Source organism: Hydra vulgaris, chromosome 06 (genome assembly GCF_038396675.1).
Source record: "Hydra vulgaris chromosome 06, alternate assembly HydraT2T_AEP".
NCBI classification, from domain to species: domain Eukaryota; kingdom Metazoa; phylum Cnidaria; class Hydrozoa; order Anthoathecata; family Hydridae; genus Hydra; species Hydra vulgaris.
In genome coordinates this window covers 25,725,001-25,740,192 of record NC_088925.1, presented here as the reverse complement: position 1 = coordinate 25,740,192, position 15,192 = coordinate 25,725,001, and the positions used below count along the sequence as shown (strand labels likewise).

The 15,192-nt window shown below is 28.5% G+C and overlaps 1 protein-coding gene across 6 annotated transcripts in view; it reads right to left on the bottom strand.

Moving 5' to 3' along the window:
- Nucleotides 1-2,761: 2,761 nt before the first annotated feature.
- LOC101235049 (centrosomal protein of 104 kDa) overlaps nucleotides 2,762-15,192 on the bottom strand; it is a 47,442-nt gene continuing 35,011 nt past the window's right edge. For 3 of the 6 annotated variants that reach the window (XM_065799712.1, XM_065799710.1, XM_065799713.1), the window contains 8 exons: nucleotides 9,968-10,072; nucleotides 9,835-9,895; nucleotides 9,215-9,239; nucleotides 6,467-6,560; nucleotides 6,244-6,376; nucleotides 6,104-6,168; nucleotides 5,103-5,156; nucleotides 2,762-2,920 (listed from right to left, as the gene is read on the bottom strand). In XM_065799712.1, coding sequence (XP_065655784.1) covers nucleotides 2,858-2,920; nucleotides 5,103-5,156; nucleotides 6,104-6,168; nucleotides 6,244-6,376; nucleotides 6,467-6,560; nucleotides 9,215-9,239; nucleotides 9,835-9,895; nucleotides 9,968-10,072 — 600 coding nt within the window. In that variant the 3' untranslated portion in view covers nucleotides 2,762-2,857. Of the gene's footprint in view, nucleotides 2,921-5,092; nucleotides 5,157-6,103; nucleotides 6,169-6,243; nucleotides 6,377-6,466; nucleotides 6,561-8,865; nucleotides 8,934-9,214; nucleotides 9,240-9,834; nucleotides 9,896-9,967; nucleotides 10,073-15,192 lie in introns of those variants that run through there. The other 3 variants (XM_065799711.1, XM_065799714.1, XM_065799715.1) reach the window with 2 other exon arrangements.

Genomic DNA, 15,192 nt, shown 5'->3' with positions numbered 1-15,192 from the left:
TAAGGATGGTGTCACTCATACAGAAATCTGATCAAAAGAGTGACATGTCTTATATTATATTTAAAAATCAATTTTTAAATATAATATAAGACAAAGACATACATTAAAACACATGGAACGTAAACACATTGATTAAAGCACATAGAACATACATAAAAATAAAAATGTAGAAATCATAATTTGCAGGTTAAAATAATAGAAAAAAGAAAAAAATAAACAAATAAAAAATACTGATGATAATTGTAGTAATAACGAAAAGAAAATTAAAAGAATTTTAATATTAGGGATAATAATGTCTAAAAGTTAGAATAAAATGTTTTTCAGAATATTTTTAAATTGATTTTATTTAAGATGGAGGAAAGGTATTTTAGAATGTAGTTTTTGAACTTATTTAAAATGCAAACAAGGCTCCCCTTCCATTCACACTCCCGCTCCATTCATAGACGCACTGATAAACAATAAAATGTTTGCGGTACTTCTGGGTTTTAAAAGATGGTACATTTAGTTTTCCATTGTATATATTTCTAGTAGAGTAGAGATGTACGAGTCTACTTTCAGTGAAGTTTGTAATGAAAGATGGTAAGTTTTTATTTTAGAAGTCAAAAAAAAGGAGACTAGCATACTTTTTCAGCCGGATTACTTAGTTTCACTTTCGGAACTAAGACCTATATACAGACACCTGTTTGTCGCGATCCAAGCGTAAATCAAAAACACGTGTACTTCCCGGGCAGTTTTACTTGAATGTAACACGTATTTTTTGAGGTTTCAAAGTCAAATTTAAATGTGGCGTGCTTTTATCACTGGTTTCGGAAATTTAGTATAACATCATACTACGTTTCCGTGACGATAAAACCATTAATATTTATAACTGGTGTTTTTGGTCAATAGTTATTGTTAATTTTATGGAATAGAACCCATTCCTTGCACGGATTATTCTTTTTGTTTTAGAAAGTTTTAAACACGCAACAGAAACTAAGCGTATCTTTTTTCTAGGTTGCGCAGGCTGGGTTAGAAACGCTGGAAATTTAAATGGTTAGAAGTTTATTTATCTAATAGATTGGCTCTGACACGATAGATGTTAATGCGATGATTTCCAACTTGAGCCTAAATTTGATATCAATAGCTAAGATGTGATGAGAATAATGCATAGTAAATATTCTTAAGTGTAACTTTATCGACATAATGACGACTTATTGAAAGCATACCATAAATCGAGTTTCTTGCGTAGTTCATCAATTTGAAAGTTTCATTTAAGTTTGCAGTCAGTTAACACACCAAAATATTTAATTACTCTCTAAGGATACATCTGTTTATTATTAATTTTGATTTTAGTTTCAACATTTTTATAGATATAGTTTTTTCTTTAAAAATGTTGAAACATTTTAGATGAAAAAACAGTTTAGTTTTTTCAGTGTAAAAAATACTATGGTCAACGGTATCGAAAGCTTTTTGTAACCGATAAAAATACCAAAAAGGAAATGACCAGTATCAAGAGCTTTTCTGATTTTTTCTGTTATATTTATTAGTGCATGGCAATCAGAATTTTTTTTTTTTTTTATTGAAAACCAAATTGAAAATCATTTAAACAATTGAATGAGTTTAGAAAAGTACCTTCTAGAATACATAAGTTTTTCGAGAACCTAATTAATGTTAGATAAGAGAAAAATAGGTCTATAGTTAGTGCATAAAAGTTTAGAGAGATTTTTAAATATTAGAATAATGCAAGATAATTTCAAAATATCAGAAATGTTCCATTTAAAAATGAGTTGTTATTAAATAGTTTAGAAAGAATATTAGAAAATTTATAGACAAAATCTATAAGAATGTTAGTGGGATTGCTGTTTGGACCTAATGATTGTTTTGGATTCAATTTAGGTATGAGTTAAAATTTCAGGAATATTTGTTGGAGATAATAAAATATGTAAACTTGGGTATTTAAGATACTTTTGATAGTTAACGTAAAACGAATGAATATTGAATTTATGAGCAACTTTTGTTAAAAAAAGCGTTAAATTCAGTGATCAGATTCGGGTCAGTTATATAAGTTTCACTTTCATGCATGAAGAGGTGCAAAGAGTGTCGCAGAGTTTGGGAAGAAGCATTACCAACTCAAAACAAGATGTGGTACCTATGTGAAGCTTTTAGTTGCAAGACTTGGGTTTGTCGATCATGTTTAACCAAAAAATACACAATTGGTGAAAAGTTTTTTGCATGAAAAAATGCCGCGGACCCGCTTTTGACCATGAAACAACTCAAACTTATTCAATTGAAAGTTTTTTTCGTATATTTGATTAAAATAATTTTTTTTTGTAAACTTAACTTCTAATAAGATTAGTTTTCGTTTTATTTTTAATTGATTTTATTTTCCTAATATCTTAATCAATTGTTATTAAAATTCAACTAGTTTTTTCCCATATCATAGTAAACGTTTATTTTTTTCAAAATATTTTTTTCTCAAGTTTTATTCATTTATATAATGTAAAACATTCGCCATAAAACAAACAAAAAAAAAAACAACCCTAAAGTATTTTTTCTTTAAAAAAATAATTGAATTTAAAGCTAAACCGTTTACTCTTACCCCATCTCTTTTGACCAACTGAAACTAATTACAAAAAAGAGGGTTTTATGTATTTGATTGACTCTAGACAAGAGAGGGAGGGAGAGAGGGAGGGAGGGAGGGAGGAGGGGGGGGGGGAGGTCTTAAAAAACAGTTTGCCAGATCAAATAAAATGTGAAAATAAAAAATGAAAGAGAACAAAAATTAGTTTTTTGTGAAATGAAAGAAACACTTCATAATTATATTATTTTAAATAAATACTTTTCTTTTGAAGATGTAAATTTTTACAAGTCTTTAACGTTAACTGCTACCAAATACTCCATCGTTAACTGCTATTTCTCTCGCAATATTTATTCTTTTCTCCTGCAAGAATATAAAAAATTTTAGCTTAGAAAAGTTGTTTCTAATGTTTCTCTATTAGCGAAAAAAATTATATCAATTCATATTTTAAAACTGCGCGACATAAATTCAAACACATACACTAACTACAGTAAAAATGCCTGACGGAGAAAAAGCCTGTCATACTTAATCAGATCTATTAAGTGTACCTTAAAAAGCAATAATAAACAAAGCCAGCATTTTAAAATTATTTTTCCCTCAAGTTATTTTAGCATTTAGATTTTTTCTTAGACTCATTGGTCTTATCTCTCATTTTTGTCAAAATAAATTTATAACGTTTTAAGTGTTTATTTAGTGCCCTGATTTGAGAGTTATCTACTCTCAAATCAGGGCACTTGTTTCAAGAAAAAACCTTCAAGATTAAATAATTTTGAAGCTTTTTATCTTTATTTTTTTATATCTACTCTCAAATCGGGGAACTAAAGAAGGTGACACTTAAAATGTTATAAATTTATCTTGCAGAAGACGAGAGACAAGACCAATGAGTCTAAAAAAAATCTTAAAATGACTTACGGAAAATTTTTTTTAACCCTAGCTCTAAAAATCGAATTATATGAATCGCTCACCCTTTCTTTAATATTATCTTTTAATGATGTTAACTAATCTAAGATTTGCATGTGTCCCTTAAAAGTTGAGTATGGCTGTTTGTTACTTTTTAAATGTATAAAAAAAAGAATGGGGGCACAATAAGCATTAGAAACCAATAACGAAAAAAAACTAATGACGATTTTGTCCTTATTTAGATACTAAATTTTTGATTTTTTAAATTAAGAATTTTAGATAATAAATGATTTTTAAATAAATTTAAATTAAAACAAAAAATAATAATAATAAACTTTTATTAGCTTGTATCAGGCCATTATTCAGGGCCATTATCAGGTTATTACGCTAATTTAAGGCAATTTTTACTAATAAAAGGTTGCCCAAAAAGTAAAAATTCATTTATTACTTTTATTTTCATATAAGATGCCAAATAAATCTCTCCCCCTGTTTAAATCTCTCCCCTGTTTATTAACTTTATAACTATTTCTTTGCTCATTAAAAAAAAATATTGTTTCTTAGTGAAATACAATACAAATTTCGACGTTAATAAAAACTTTACCAATCAAAGCCTGGATCTTTAATTACAACTAAAACATTAATTACAACTTACAGGTATATATATCACTTAAATAGCAATAATATTACTTAAATAGCAAGAGTACAACATACACACAATTTACAAGTGTAGTACATTATATCTTTTAAAAATCAGATAAAGATTTATAGGTCCAATGTAAAATGTTAACTAAAACATATTCGCTACCTCAACTTAATATAAATTCCTTACATAATACGGTTTAACGTGCAAAAACCGAATTAAAATCAAACACAAGAAACCAAGCAAAAACTAAAAAGAACCCAAGTGCTGTTGACAAAAAGAATAAATCCAAAAGCAAGGCTTTCGATCTATACGAAATTATAACGAACAGTGACTCGTTTTTAACACTATATAACTTACATTTCTTTCGCTTTTAAACAGAATTAAAATAGCTTTTAAACAGAATTAAAATAGCTTTTAATTCTGTTTATAATCTAAATTATGTTTTAAACTATGTGGCCTTGTATCACGGTCTCGCCAAAGATGGGGTAATTTTCTAAATTTTTTATAGGATTTGAGTTACAAAAAAAATTTCCTTTACAGCATTATATGCAATATTTGTTTTACGTGTATTTAATTCATTAAGTAGTTAATTCTTCTTTTTATTTACCTGAATGAATTTGAATGAATGATTCACACGATAAACTAAAGTTCAATTTGATGCGTGAGTGTTATATTCTAACTGCGTTTAATGTTCAGTCATTAGTCATAAGTAAAATAAATTTCTTTAAATCTGCTAATTCTATCAAAAGGTTTTTATATTTCCCCTCAGACTGTAGCCATAACTTTAGGCTGCTAGATAGATCGCTTCATGGACCGATAAAAACGTATTATTTGTGCACAAACAATTTTAAAAAAACTCAAATATTTGTAAGATAACTATTAGGAAAAAAATCTTGAAAAAATTTGTTCAAAAAGTAAAATAATAGATAAACAATTTTGGCATGTAAGACATATTTAAAACAAACATATAAACATATTTAAAACAAACATACACTTTGCAACCTTCAAACGAAGTATATTTGGCGGACATAAGTTCTTCAAATGGTCAATCCAATTCTACACACGGTACAAAAAAATTTAAGAAACTAAAATAAAATATTGTCTGAATCAAAACCCATCAAAACGATGGATGATAACCTTTTAATTAAAATAAAACTATTAAATAAAGTCCAAAATAATTAAAATAATTATCGACTACTTTTTTACGCATGATAAATATAAAATCATAGTTATCCATTAGTAGAATTAAAATTTATAAACTTATATTTCTATTAACTATATAAGCACATTTCATAGACTAAAACTAATTACAAATATTAAACAAACATAAAAAATGAATCTAAATAATTTAAGGTTCATGGGAACTATATCAATTTAAATGGTTCAACATAATTAATTTTAATGGTTCAGGAAAAACTAATTAATTGCAATGGTTCTTGGAAGCTAATTAACTTTATGGTTCATGGGAACTAATTAAATTTGGTAGATAAACTATTAACTATTAAGTGATAATTTAAGAGATAAAATATTAATGATTAAGATATAAGATATAAATTTATTTATTTTTTTGTTATGGCACTTATTTCTTCATCATTACACTACTTTCATTAGATTTATTCTACAGTAATGTCAATCATTTTTTTGCTATGACAAAAATTTAGGTTTTTTCTATTAAACATCTACTAAAATTTTGTGCTTTTTTGAGCAATGAGTGTTGGATTTATTAATAACTTCTATGAAAAAATCAAGCCGATTTTTGACAGGTATAATGACCACATCAGATCTTCATAGCCGGAGTTGTTGACGGCTTTTTTATAATATAGCATGCATATATATATATATATATATATATATATATATATATTATTATTATTATTATTATTAACTGAAGTCGATTATAATAAATATTTTATTAATGTAAATGTAATTAGAGCTTTATTTTTAACCAATACAGATACTCAAAACTTATTTGAGTATCTGTATTGGTTAAAAATAATTCATACCTGTTCATCATCAATGACAACACAAAAGCAAAGAGGACATACGACTTGATTACTTCTTAGCAAATCTAAATGCGTAATAAAAAAAACAAAGTAAAATATAAAACTTTACAATGTTATCATTATTACGACAAAAGAAAAACCTTTGCATTGCTCTAGATGTTGATGAAAATCTGTGCACTTAACACTGAGATGACATTTGCTACAGGTTTGATAGTTCTTTTTATCTTCACAAGCTTCAACTAGATGCTTGTTCATTCCACAAATTTCAACCACCTACATATGTTCATAATTATTTTTAACAAAAAATTGGTTTTGAAAATATATTTAATATAAAATAAAAAAGATTGGCAAAATAACCAAAACCTGACAACAGATATCGCATGGCTTTAACATAAAACAACTTTTCCAATAATGAATATCTAAATCATTTTCACTATTTCCACAAAATACGCACATTCTAAATGCATAGTTTAAAAATATATTTAAACGCACAAAAAACCTGAATATATAATTTAACTTTCCCATATATTATACAAATTCATTTGTTTTTATAGATTTACATTTAAATATCTTTTAGATCTTTATCTTAAATAAATGATGACAATAGTTAGTTAGTTATAATAAGTTGCATTGTGAGCTTCTTAGCTCACACGAAGAAGCCCATCAGTGGATAAGCCACTGTAGCAACTATGCTACAGTGGTTGTCCAGCCGATTTTTGAATGTGGTGACTGTTTCTGCGTTCATAGTATCGTTGGATAACTAGTTGTAACAGTTCACAATTCTTTTAGCGAAGAAATTGCTTCGCAGTGTGCTGTTGTGGACTAATTCTTTGCTAAGTTGTCCTCTATTACCAGCTCTTGGGTCTTTTGTGATTGTTGGCACACACCATTTCACTATGTTGATTTCTTTTATGATTTTGAATTCTTGAATAAGGTCGCCTCTTTATGTTGTCTCAATGTGTGTCCTTTTTTGGAGGCTCTTCACTAAACTTTTTCAAGTGTGTTTTTGGTCCGCTATATCTGTAAGGAGTTTCTTCCATAATGTTAGCTACAGCGATATAAAAGTTTTTTTTTATTAGACCGAGAATTTTATTTGCACTCAATGCAGCTTTATTTACTTGTGTTTGTAACTTAAGATCCTGACTTATTATGGCTCCTAGGTCTATTTCTACTGTTGCTTTTCTTACGTCTTGTTTTGTGTTCAATAGTGGAGCCAGCATAGTGTATATTGCTGATTTTTTGCTCTTCCAATGTGCATCACTTTTAACTTGCTAATACTTAGATGCATTTACCAAGTGTTGCACCAATTAGTTTTCTTGTTGAGGGCTTTCTTTCATTTTATCTTTCAGTGTCAAGCTCTTTGTTTTTCTGACCAGATTGGTGCTATTAGTTTAGTGTCACCTGCAAACATTTTGCAACAAGAGTTAATGCTGTCTGGCACAGGTCCTTGGATAACACTATTAGACACTGGTGCCCATTCTGATGATGTATCACCTAGAACAATCATCAACATGAAATTTTTCTCAAACATTTCAGTTTATTAAAAACTTTTTATTGAAATATTTCACTTTAATGAAATATATATATACTTTTATATTCAAAACTATACTTTTAATATTTATAAATATACTTCTTAAAAAAATATGTTTTTGAAATATTTCACTTTATGGAAAAAAAACATTTTGCTTTATTCAACTTTAAAGAAACTTTTGTTGTTGCAGTAACTTTAATAAAATAATTTTGATTGACTTTTTTGATCAAATACTCCACTATTTAACTTGAAACGTCTAAGGTAACAGCTTGTTTTGAATTCTTATTATTATTTGTTTAAAAAGTAAAAGATTTTTTACAAGTTTTAAAACAAAGTAGAAGATTGAATCAAAAGGAATAAAACTACGAAGTGTTTTAAATTTATGTCATTAGAAACAATTTTTCATAAACCATCTATAGGCGTTTGGATGCTTTTGAAATAAATGTCTGTAAATTTGGGTATACAATCATAATTTATTCAGAATATTTCAAAACAATAAACATCAAAGGCATTTTATTCTTGTTTTAGCTAACAATAAAGTATTGAAATAACTCGTCATTGAATTAACTAATTATTTATTTATTGCTGAAATTATTGGTTATTTTAGTATCATTATTTATTTCTGCACAAGAAAATATACTTTTTTTATTGTATTCGTTTTTTTTATTGCATTGCATAAGTCTGTTGCAATTGTGTTATTTTGAAACTATATTTTGCAATAGGAGTTAATTGTATTCATGATTTTTTATGTTGAACTTAAAAATTAAAATGAACTTGTACACAACTGTAACTGTGAAACACTTGCCACTTGTTTATATATAAATGTGGCAACTTGTTTGGCATATAAATGCTTTCATAATGTTATATTAAAACTAACATTGCAAATGTTTTAGCCTTTCATTTGAACATTTTGATTTAAAAAAATTTTGTTATTCTGGTAGTACAAATTGCAAGTTTAATTTTTTATTTTTATCAAAAGCTTATTATTGAATCAGTGTTTTTTAAAAGGGTGTTTTTACTCAAGAAGTTTTGAGCAAATCCGCCTTTTAAAAAAAATACTAATTCAATATTCGATAATATTTTGTAATTTTAGAAACAATAAAAAATAATATTTTATATTAATAATAAAATTTCTTTAAATAATATATACACATTTATTTTGAGATAATATTTGTAAATATATCTAATGGAAAATATTCATTTAAATATTGCAAAGTTATTTAAAACATACTATTATAATCTATTTCAAGTAGTTTGTATTAGAACTTGTACTTCCCAATTTGTGAATTTGAAACAGCCCTAAAATAAGTTGAACCGTGTAGTCTAGAATAGCCTTTGCATACTCATATAGCATCTGCAGCAACTTCAGTATATAGTTCAAATTAGAGTTCGTAATGTAGCTGCGCAATGTAGTTGCGCATAATATTCGCTTATAATACTATATTTTTGCTACATATTATAAATATGAATAAATATACTTTAAATCCAACAATTCAATTTTTCAAACATTGAAAACATAAAAATAAAATAAAACAATATTAAATACAAATAATATAATTTAAAATTATATAAAAACTTACTTGCTAATATATTCATCTTCAAGTCCTGTAAAAAGTTGAAGTAATAAATTTTCAAATTATATTGGTGTATCCAGCCCTTGGAATTAGGGTCGGATTTTGGCAGTTTTCTTATCATCATAAAAAACAACTCAAAGAATGAGTTTAGCAATACACAAATAGTTGTTATTTATACTAAAATTTTTGAAGATGCATTTTCTTTCTTCTATACTCTATTCATTACATTTGACTAATAGATGAAAATTTGAAGTTAAATGCAAAGATCTTCTGTACACAAAAATCCAAACATTTACACAATAAAAACACAATTAATATACACAAGTTTATTACTCTTTTATTTTAATTTCTTGATCTATAAAAATTTTGATGTGTTATTCTTGTAATGCAAGTTGCATAAAATTTTATATATTATTTTCACTGCAAGCTTATTAATAATAATAATAATAATAATAATAATAATAATAATAATAATAATAATAATAACAATAATGACAATAATAATAGCTTTTTTTTTGTCACATTGCATAGATAGTAAATTAAAAAAAAAAATCAATGTTAATAAAAAATAATAGCTAAAGTAATTCAATGATTTCAACCTTTCAAACAAAATCTTTAAATCTTACTTAAGGCTTTAACAGCTCCTGAGCATTGTGAAATAGCTTTCTTTGTCAAAACCTTAACATTCTAAACAAAAATTTAATAGTTAATGTAGATTTGTAACTGCATTCACAATTAAACCATAGTTAAAACACTAACCATACAACTGCTAGGTAGAATGACATTTGATTCATTTTTATTAACAGTATCAATGGTTTCCAATTGAAAATCTTTTGATTGGATGTGTTTTGCTTGAAATCTTGTCTACAAAGTGCAAAACAATTTTAATATTAACCTAGCTAACAACTAACATTGCCACATTGCTCAATTAGGTTTGCTACAAACATTCGCTACAAACGTTATGTGAACCAACCTTATGTTTTTTTTTATTAGTATTTTTTAATTAAACATATAAAATGTATAAGTTTAGACGGACTTTCTGTATAAACCTACATTGACTAGTTTTTGCATTATTCAATGTAATGCTTTTTTGAACTTACATAACCCTTATTTATTAAACAGTTGTTAAATAAATACTTTTTTAACAATAAAAACAATTTATTGGTACTTCAGTGCAAACTCACCATTTTTTACAACTGAATTACACTAAATTAAGTTTATTTGAAAGTTCATGATTTATTTTTTACACTTAAACCACAAGGCACACTATTGGCTGAGTTAATATCAATTTAAAAAAATTTATAATAAAAAATAATTCTTGCAATGAAAAAGTTTATTTATTATTACCAGTTAGTGCTTTAAAAATATTTTTCAAGGGCACTAAAAACAATTTATATCAATTTAAGTTAAATCTGCTTACAAAATAACATAAACAACATAAAAAATAGATTCACATTATTTTAGTGAAAGAGTACAGCTTTTACCACTAAAAACATAAAAATATACACATATTCTTTATTAAAATAACCTAATTCACAATACTTGATCAAAAATAAAATTCTTTTTTCTTATTAAAAATTTTCTTATTGCAAACTTAAATTTTTTTATTAAGAACTTTGCTCTTTGTGATTTTGATAAACAAGTTTTATTAATGAATGAATTAATGAATAATTTAAATAAACCATTTAAAAAAGACTTAAACTGTTATAACTGTCAATTCTATATAAAAACAGCTTTATATACAAACCACTAAAATAGACACATCAAAAGTTTATACATACTAAAACAAATGAACATGGTAATAATTAACACTTTGGTATGATTTATAAAACGCTGCTTTACATAGCTGAAACAGGAAACTTTTTCACTAAAAAATAGCCCATTTATATACAAGTCAAACAAATTGTTTAATTTGTCCTCCTTAACCTAGACAGCCTAATATTTGTAACAAACTTTTATTTATTCCAGATAAACATATTGCATGTCAGATTTGTGATCAATCTCTGAATGACAAACTGTTTTCATCAGAAGCATCATAATCTGAATAAGATTGAACAGAAAACTCTTTTTCCAAGTTGTACTTACTTGAAAACAACTGTTGCTCAACATGTACACCATCATTGGTACAACATGAAGTTGTTCTTTCAAAACAAATTTCATTCATTGTTGTTTCACTTTGATTATTGCTTTGTTGCAGCTGTTGCTGAAGAGGTTGTTTAGCTAACATCCACTATGGTCTGTATATGTAACAATGCATATTGTATGAATAATAGTCATGTTTATAGTTTAATATATATATATAAATTATGTACAATATGTATATAAATTACATAGGTATTTTATATGTATATAATTTAAATACATATTATGCTACTAAATACTATACATTAATAATACTATTAAATCATACGTTTTATCTAGAAAATTGAAACATGTTTTTTCAATTATATAACTTAAATAAGCACTGCTACCTATAATTGAAGCTATGTATGTTTAAAAACAACAACTCAATGTGTTAATGTGTTTAAAAACAACAATTCAACAAATTCAAACAAAAAATAAAAGTAGCTAATCCTATTTACTTCACAACAGAACTATTTCAAACATTTTCCTCAACTATTTTTTTTTCTTTGTTATTTAGTGTTCATAGATAGGAGATTTATTTTTAATAACTTTTGTCAGGTCAGGTTATCCTGCTACTGGTAACATGTAACCCAGTACAATCTACGTCATGTCCTGCTGCCTTGTAGGATACACTTTTTTAGGCAAAGGCTAGGAGAAGCCAACTCCAACTTAAAACACCCCCTTGGGTGCTCTTGAACAAAAACCTGCCTTGGGGCTCTTGGTCGAATAAAGGCTAGAGATGGTGTCTCAATAAAAATACTCACCTTAGGCAGATGTTAAATGCATCCGGCTACTGCCTTGTAGAAGGCATCCTAGGCAAAGACTTGGGGTAAGAAAGGAAAGGGTAAACAGATTCTATCCGTTGACCAGCCTCGCACCCCTTTCTCATCTACTAGGCTAGCGCAGATGTATTTATAATACATTGTTTCCAGTTTAGGATGTTGGATGCTGGATCTTCTTAACTCAATGAATGGGTTTTGCTTGTGTCTCTGTTTTTATGACTAGGCAACTCATTCTATTATCTCCTAATGAGGGTACAGCTCTAAAACTCAGCTTTATGGTTCTGAGGCTGGCTGGTAGTCAGGTTTCCCAAACTCTGTGGTAGCTCTCAGAGAGGCTGATTTCATTAACAGCTGAAAAAGATCAAAGTATTAACAGTGCCATGTTGCCCGTGGATGGTGTCCCTGTTTGTATTTTTGGTATGCATTACCAAGGCCATATTTGGAGCCCTTTGTTATGGCTTAGAGTTTATTAATAGTAATGAGGCAATTGTTTGGACTATTAAAAAGTAGACTGAGTACAACCTATGCTCTGAGTCAAGTTCTTTTACAAATTTATATATGAATAAAGTACCAAAAACTATAAAACATAAAAAACCATCGTCATCACCAAGTTCTTTAAACCTATCATTCACTAACAATTGTGGTCTTTGAAGTAACTTTTCTTCTGTTGAGTCTTATCTCTTGCAAAGTTCACCAGACCTACTTGCTCTTTGTGAGACTAATTTGAGTTCAGCTGTCTTATCTTGTGATCTTAGTGTTGATGGTTATCTTCCTTTAATTTGTTAAGTCTCCAATAGTCGCTTGCTTGGCCTGGGCATTTACATATGGAAGAATTCACCCATATGTCGGGAAACTAGATTTGAATCCACAGACTATTCTTTTATGTGCTTTCGTTTAGCACCACCTCACTCAATTGCCTTTCTCTTTGTTCTATATTGCTCTCCTTTATCTCAAGACTGCACTCTTTTTGACGTTATTTCTTATCAAATTGACCAAGCCCTCTCTCTTTATCCACCAGCCAATATTGTTGTTGTTGGTGACTTTAATGCACACTAAACGGCTAGGCTCTAGTGTCAGTGACTCTGCAGGTGTTAGAGCCCACAACTTTTGCCTTTCTCAATCTCTAACTGAAATAGTCAACTTTTCGATTTGTTTTCCAGACAACCCAAATCTAAAATTATTCTTCACTCTTCAAATCTAAAATTACTCTTCACTCTTCGATCTAAAATTACTCTTCACTCTTCTTCATCATCAACACACTCTTCTTCATCATCAAAATCACCCTATCATCTTACCTCTTACAACTACCTTAAAACTGACTGGGACTCTTTCCGTGACTTTCTGCATGATGGCCCTTAGGTAGAAATCTTTTGTCTTTCTGCTGACAAATGTGATTCTTACATAACTTCGTGGATTCAGGCTGGCATTGAATCTTTTTCCCTCTTGACAATTCCAGATCATGTCTCACTCTTTTCCATAGTTTTCCTCACATTGCGCTGCTGCTATTTCCAATCGAAATCGTTACTTCCATATCTATCAGCAAAACAAACCTTCAGAAAATAGACATCTGTTTATTACTGCTAGAAGCCATTGTAAAAAGGTTTTGTCTAATGCCAAAGGCCACTATTCTAAGTCATGAAATCTTGTATTTCATCACAAAAATTAGGTTCTCGTGACTTCTGGAGAATCTTTAATAGTATCAATAAGGGCAAATCTGTTATTCCACCTCTCTTGTATGGTTCAGACTTTGTCACCTCACCTAAAGACAAAGCTGAATTGTTTGCTAAAAACTTTTCATTAATATCATCTCTTGATTCCACTAGTTGCATTCTACCTGATTTAGTTGTCAAACAGGTTGATCAATTGGTTGACATTTGTATCACTCCAGCTTCTGTATTTAAAGTGATTTCCTGCTTAGACTCTTCTCCAGCTTCTGGTCCGGACAACATATCTGTTATAGTCTTGCAGAAGTGCTCTCAAGAGCTGTCGTCTATATTTTCAAAACTATTTAACACGTGCTTACCAGAGTCTTGCTTTCCAGCCTGCTGGAAAGTGACATCTATTCCTATTTTCAAAATTCTGGAGAGCGATCTGATTGGTCTAACCATTGTCACATTAGTCTTCTTCCTATCATAAGCAAAGTTTTTAAATCTGTATTTAATAAACACTTAATCTCTCATCTTGAACCTAATAACTTACTTTCTGATCATCAATATGGATTTTGATCTTCTTGTTTTACAGCTGATTTGTTAACAGTAATAACCGATAGGTTTTATTGTGCATTAGATAAAGGTGGAGAGGTTAAGGCTATCTCTCTTGACATTTTTAAAGCTTTTGATAAAGTTTGGCATGCTGATCTTCTCCATAAGCTTTCTTCTTACAGTGTTTATCGTAACGTCTTTAAGATTATTGAATCCTTCATTTCCAATCGTAGTCTTTCCAATTGTAGTATAAAAGTCATCCTCGATGGACAGCACTCTTCTTCATATTCTATAACTTCAGGGGTTCCTCAAGGTTCAATCCTTGGCTTATACTCTTTTTAATTTACATTAACAATCTTCCAGGTATTCTCACATCAAAGGTGGCATTGTTTGCTGATGATACTACCATTTATTCTTGTCATGATAAGAAGTCAGCACTTTCTGATTGCTTGGAGGGGGCATTTGAGTTTGAAAAGGATCTCACTTCTGCAACAGCATTGGGCTCACAGTGGCTCGTGAACTTCATATATAATTCAGATAAAACTCAAATATTTTCAGCCAATTGTTATCGCAATAATTTAGATCTTCCTATATTTATGAATGGTAATGTACTCAATTAGTCATATACCCTTCATCTTCTAGGATTTACACTTAAATTCTGACCTTTCTTGGAAACAGTAAATCAAATCTGTTACAAAATTAGCATCTGCTAAGGTTGCATCACTTTATCAAGCTTGACACTTTCTTACTCCTGATTCTATTCTCTATCTCTATAAATCTTAAATGCGGCCTTGTAAGGAATACTGTTGCCATATCTGGGGCAGATCTTCTAATGATGCCCTTTCTCTTTTAGACAAGGTGAAAAAACGTATTGTAA